This window comes from Chanos chanos, chromosome 5, assembly GCF_902362185.1.
Source record: "Chanos chanos chromosome 5, fChaCha1.1, whole genome shotgun sequence".
NCBI classification, from domain to species: domain Eukaryota; kingdom Metazoa; phylum Chordata; class Actinopteri; order Gonorynchiformes; family Chanidae; genus Chanos; species Chanos chanos.
In genome coordinates this window covers 24,630,571-24,637,417 of record NC_044499.1, presented here as the reverse complement: position 1 = coordinate 24,637,417, position 6,847 = coordinate 24,630,571, and the positions used below count along the sequence as shown (strand labels likewise).

At 40.7% G+C, this 6,847-nt stretch overlaps 1 protein-coding gene across 1 annotated transcript; it reads left to right on the top strand.

Moving 5' to 3' along the window:
• The first annotated feature begins 1,967 nt into the window (after nt 1–1,967).
• Nucleotides 1,968–5,613, top strand: foxf2a (forkhead box F2a). Its single transcript, XM_030775772.1, has 2 exons — nt 1,968–2,949; nt 5,438–5,613. Exons 1-2 carry the CDS (start codon nt 1,968–1,970, stop codon nt 5,611–5,613), a joined length of 1,158 nt encoding a protein of 385 aa, XP_030631632.1.
• The last annotated feature ends 1,234 nt before the right edge of the window (nt 5,614–6,847 follow it).

Here is a 6,847-nt window from a genome sequence, read left to right as displayed (position 1 = left end):
AGTCTTTCAACTATTTTTCTTCTACACCGAGCAAAGCTTCCTCTAAGTCGTCGGTGCATCCTGAACGCAGCAGGGAAATTAGTTTTGATGTTGCCGGAAATTCTGTGGAGATTATGTCCTTTAACTTTATTGTTATGACGAGAATTGATTTTATCTTCACATCCTTTTCGGGTTAAGTGTAAAAGGTTCTCTTTGATTCCGGATACTGCAGTGTTAATTTCACCACGAATTTTCAAAGAAGTTTGTTCTCCCTTTAATAGAAAACTTTGGCGGCATAAGCTCTTGAATGTTGAGCATATTTCGATTTGACCACTAAAAATCTTGGCAGTCTCTCTGTATTTATTATTTAATTGTTGCTTTATACTCAGAACAACTATGAAGCAAAACAGTTTAAAAAACTACCAGATGTTGAAATATGTGTCAAATTAATTTCCCAATATTTTCCAGCATGTTTGGTATTTCAGAATACTTGCATGATCTTGGAAAAAATACTCAGAGGTCAATTCATGTAACCATGCAGAGTGCACGTTTTAGAGAGTAAAGTAAGCTGCACGACTAAATTCGCACTGATCCGTGTCCAAGGTGTCCAGTGGGTGACAAGTGGTGCAACTTCGCTGGTGAGACAAAATAAAATGTTCATAAATCAAAGTTTCTAATATAGCCTACATCCAGATACAATCTGAATTTCCGAGGTGCGTCACCTATTATTATTATTATTATTATTATTATTATTATTATTATTATTATTATTATTATTTGTCCTGGAAAACTGCACTCAGAACTAATTGAGCTTTCTTTCCACAATTAATTAGTCCGTCTCTCAAGGGATGGATCCGGCCCGAGACGGTAAACTGACACTCCAGCGCTGTGTGTGGTATCCAGGCAGCAGCAAGGCGGCTGATGGAAAAAGCCTGCTTCCACTCATGTCAAAGTCATTTATCCAGAACAGCCTTTTTACAAGCACATGTATACACATAGAGCAGGACCATTTTTTCGTCCGCCCTACCCCCACCGCGCGTTCTAGGGAGGATGCGTGTTATCTCTACCAAGCCGCTGGTCGCCCTCGGCTCATACCCCTGCACCGTACGCTACGAAGTAGTTTCAAATTACATGATTTCAAATAACTGTTTTACACCATATCAAGGCAGCGTTCTTGAAGAAGCAAAGCACATGTCATGAAAATTCATTAAATAATTATTCTCACACGAGGTCCTGTTCTATCTCAGCTCCCACAACCTGCCAGAACTATAACCGAAACGCGCCATTATTTATTGGTGCGGAAGTTTGAGAGCATTACCCTGGACTTTTGGCGTGTGGTGTTGTTGACTGTACTGTCTAAAGCGGGTTTGATGAATGTCGTAATTGCGTGTATTAGAGTTGTCAGAAGGGAGGAGGAGTGCTAAATCCATTTCTTTGCTCGGACTCTGCAGAACCTCCCGCTAGAATGATAGCTGGACATGGGCCAGATTTTGGAAGGGGGTGGGTCTCTAGAGTCGAGGGCGATTTCTTGGAGGGATTTAGCAGGGATCTAGGGGGCAGAGAAAGATTTACGAATTGATAGGTGGTCGCGTTTTGTTTGGCCGAGCGGCTGTGCGCAAGAGGGCCCCGAAGCTTTGAGAGTTTCCTTCTCTTAAAGGATTAAGACTCACGATGGCCACCAAGAGACAGAAGAAGAGCCGCCGTCCTGGCGACACACAGCTGGTGGCTTGGAGCAAGACTGCATCCAGTGCGCAAAAAAGTTCCCCCAGGCACTGACCTTAGCACGCGTGGAAACCCCCTTCTCCTGCCTTTGGAGTGTTTCGCGTAGTACAATATTGGAGTGAAGGGAGCGCTACATTCTCCTTGAGTTTGGCGTGCATTTGCTTGGAGAAATTCAGTGGGGCGTTGATTAAGATCTGAATCTTTCCCATTGTCTCCCTGCCCACAATTTCTACTGGGGAGTTTAGAAACAGAACGGACGTGCAATCATGACGACTGAAACAGCGCAGCAACAGCTTGATCCACCGCCTCCTCTCAGATCCAGTCCGGCGTCTGGGGCCATGCACTCGGTGCTGCAGAACGCACAGACGGTGCTGGAGAGCGCTGCGGCTGCAGTCACCACCAAAGGCAAAAAAGCGAACTCGGGTATGAGACGCCCAGAAAAACCGCCTTATTCTTATATAGCTCTGATAGTGATGGCGATTCAAAGTTCTCCTACGAAAAGGCTGACGCTTAGTGAGATCTATCAGTTTCTGCAGGCCCGCTTCCCGTTTTTCAGGGGGTCTTATCAAGGTTGGAAGAATTCTGTCAGACACAACCTATCACTGAACGAATGTTTCATTAAACTTCCTAAGGGCCTTGGGCGGCCGGGTAAAGGTCATTACTGGACCATAGACCCTGGCAGCGAATTCATGTTCGAGGAGGGTTCCTTTCGCCGTAGACCGCGGGGTTTCCGCAGGAAATGCCAAGCTCTAAAACCAATGTACCGCATGATGAATGGCATTGGCTTCGGTGCGTCTATGCTACCCCAGAACTTCGATTTCCAAACGCCTTCTGCGTCCCTCGCGTGTCATGCCAATGGCTACAACCTGGACATGATGAACGCAGCTTCTGGTGTGCCGGGGGGTTACGACGGGCTAAGTGCAAGTCATCATGTCCCACACATGTCACCAAGCCCAGGTTCTACATACATGACGGCTTGTCAGGTGACGTCCAACGGCGAGTACGGCCCGGATAGCAGCAGTAGTCCTCTCCACTCGCCCCCTGCCATGGCTGGCTCTCTGGAGTGTCACTCGCCTTATGCAGCCGCCTCCGCGCACTGGGCTTCGTCCAGTGTATCCCCCTACATAAAGCAACAACCCCTGGCCTCTAACAGCCCGACATCATCCGGATTGCACTCCAGCATGTCCTCGTATTCTCTGGAGCAGAGCTATCTACACCACAACAGCAGGGATTCAGCCGATATTTCAGGTACCGATCTCATAAACTAATCTAAAATAACTGATACTTGACACAGAAACGCAAACAAATTAAATATTTCTTTGGTGCACAGAATTGCAACATTTAAATACTCAGATTAAAGGCGTGAAGTGTATTGATTCTGTAAAAATCTGACATTACCGAGTTGAACAGGGTAGAATATGCATTAAACAAACGTTATTCGCACAGTAATACTGTAACGCTGAATCTGCAGTTTGCAGCATTTCAGTGCGATAAAAGAACAAGCTGAAATACCGGCATAGCGATCTAGCAAGACATTTTGCCCAATGGAAGCAAGCATTAGCCAAACAGCCAACATATTTTACATATGCACACTGCAATCTAAAAAAATCAACATACTATAAATAAATCTGAGAAGGTTTTTAAAGACACTTGCTAAATTCTGGCTAATATGATATGGATATGCAATGTTGATATCATATTAACTAGTATTCTAATTAGGCCTTTTTATTTTAAGTGTATGAATAAACCTGCGAACTACTCAGTTCTGATCCGGATCAAAAATATATAAATCATCTGATAATAAGACAACTGAAGTATCTAAACGAAATGCATCGAAAGAAAACAAAACAAAAATGCTTTGTGCTCCAGGCTTAATCAATTTGGTATGTTTTTGAGCTGTGTTTTAGTTTTAGTAGTAGTAGAAAAGCTATCGTCTGGTAACTGAGGGAAGTAAAGCTAAAGAGTGTTCGAAGCCCAGACTGTACTAACAGCTCCTGTGCATATTATGTCTGTCTAACAATGTCAGCATAATAACTGAAAGCTAATATGTTGTATTTTTAGCTGTGTTTATTATTATTATTATTATTATTATTATTATTATTATTATTATTATTGTTGTTGTTGTTGTTGTTGTTGTTGTTATCATTGTTATTATTATTACAGTAGTTGCTGACAACCATATAATAATAATAATAATAATAATAAAAACAATAATAAGAATAAGCATAATAAGAATAATAATACATAGTTTAATATTTAACAGTTATATAGTTACATTTTTGTAAAATACAAAGGTATTAAATTGTTCTGTCATTAAAGATAAGATATGGAATACTAAGAATATGAATATTGGGGCCCCTACACGTATTGTCTAGTATATGTAGGAAGTAGAGCTAAAGAGTGTTCGAAGCCTATACTGTGGTAGCCTAAAAGCTCCTATGCATGTTATGTCTATCTAATAATGTCAGCATAACAATTAAAAGTTAACCTTTTCGCTTATTCGATTACATGCTAAATTGATACTGCAGGAATATTTGTGAGCTGCGGATCTAACAAAGAAAACAGCGGTTGCCTTATCTTCAGCGCTGTTTTGTGCAGTACTAGGGATTTTTGAGATCAGCGACCCAACCATCGTTTCTTAACCCCGGTCTTGAGGGTTAAGAAAACAACGGTCGTCTTTTTCAGCGGACTAGGGATTAAACCTCAACACCACAGCAGACTGAAGAGAATTTTACAAACGGCGCATACCCCACAGGACGCCGAGGCCTTGTCAAATTTAATGTGAATTTCGTCTATCTAGAGTGCAAGCAGTCGTCTGTGTTTGAGATTGTCTTCTGCGGGGGCTCATACACTAATACGAGCTGCCAATCACCTGGAATGTTGTTTTGAAAAGCGAGGCCTCAAAATACCCCACGTCGTAGCGTGAAACAAAACATACCTCGCATGGAACCGTCACATCTGGTGTAATTTCGACATATGCAGCAAATGACACGGACGTTTTGTCCGTGGATGCCTTGTAATGTTTAAGAACCTTGTTAAGCAAATGGTGGTAGGTAGGTGAGCTTTGAGGCAAGTCTAAAAAAGGACCTGTAGTAAAGGTTTGTGACTAGTAACAGCTATCCCCAAGGTCAGATAAATGATCATAAAATACATAAATAACATATATTAGCTAATGTCCACTGTGACCAAATTGTCTGACGGAAGGCCTATTACAATAATTACAACGTAAGAAGATGCACTTCTGTGCAAAGTTATTATATTTTCACTACATGAGGACAGCGTACATGTACATTTGTAATTCCAAATGATCAAGTGTATTTAGTGTACTTTATTGCTGTTTGCTACATATTACGCAGATATACAGCTGTTGAAAGCACTAAGTAGGCCTTCAAAACGCTCTGCCATATGAGCGTGTTTAGCGCATGTGGTTAGCAAATGTATTCATGAAGCGTACAGATATCGACTTTGAAATGCGACATTTGGATGACCATAATCATTAGTGAAGAGTGGCACGCGGTTTGAATGATTCCAATGTGACACTGGTAAAACCTTGTATAAAGGTCAATGACACGTGGCCTGCCGTTACATTCCTTAAGGTTCAAACACTTGTAATAAACCAAACGCTACAAATGAATGCAGTAAGAGAATTAGTGTTTGAATCAGTCTTTAGAAATGTCATTTAAGACTTACCATTTTTATGTCTGATATTTGTCTATAATTTTCTCATTAATTGTAGTGGGAATTCCTCGCTATCAGACACACTCATCACCGGTGTGCGACAGGAAAGATTTTGTCTTGAACTTTAACGGCATCGCTTCGTTTCATCCGAGCGCCAGCGGATCCTACTATCACCATCAGCTGCATCAGCACCACCAAGGCGTGTGCCAGGACGTCAAACCCTGCGTGATGTAAACGCTAATTCAGGCCAGAATTCGGCCACGGATGGCGGATTGCTTCTAAAATTAAAGTCGCACTGGCTTTAAACTCTTATTGTGGACATCATTGACGGGTGAAGAGAACACTGAACATGCAGTCTGTCAAAGATGCGACGAAAAAACAAACAAAAAACAAACAAACAAACAAAAAAAAAAAACAACTGACAGAGACTACAATACTCTATACCAAAATATTTTTCCTCGGCCAATCAGGGGTGAACACTAAGTGTAAACACTTAAGTACAGTACTTTTTGAAAAACGCGCACGTGCATGTTTATTGTCCATGTTCTTAACCTATGTGATTCATTATTTTAGAACTTATAACTTTTCTTGAATTCTTTTTTTTTTAAGTAGTTTTTAAAATATTTTCACCTTTCACTCCGCAACACGCTGTGTCACGTTTAGGAAATAATAATATTTTATAGAATCTGTGGAGTCAAAGTACAATATTACAAAAAATGAACTTGGGTAAAACCGTAAGTGCAGTTAAAAATGTACTTTAAGTCCTTTAAAAATTGTACTTAAGAACTGAAGAATACTTAGTGTCCACCCTGCACACTGAACAGTGGTTAGTGAACTTAATATATGGGGACTGGCTAAAAGCATAATGAAACGCAACACAAAATTGCCTGTCAGAACAAAGTTCCGTGAAGGCTAGCATACGTCACACACGCACAAGCTATGAGCTTTGCATATGTAAAAGTCATACTTCAGAAGAAGTCACTTTGTTGGAAAACTATGTCTGTCAGGTTTGAGTTGACCTGTTCGTATAAACAGCAGTGTTTGTCAGTTATTCAGTATTGCTTTATATGGCATTTCATTTGTATCATGAAAAATGCATACAATAAAATAATTAATGGCCGCACTTATTTTAAATCAGTTGCCCATGTGAGGTAATGGACAACAAGAACGATATATTGTATTTCTCATGAAGGGAAAGGATTTTACATCGTTGTAGATTTCACAATACTAATTAGTCCTCCTGGTGTCATAGGCAGTGTTGTACACCTGGTCAGAAATAAGAAGCAACCATTTTATAGATGCCTTGTCGTTTTTTTTTAAATATTGACCTAATTTCATCGAATAAATGAAATGTCTCACCATCCGTGTAGTGATGTTCTGTTTCGATACGTGTCGCAAATGCTGGCTAATCGGACATATGATGAGTTGTCATTGACCAAAGAAATGATATTTGAGTATATAACTAAAG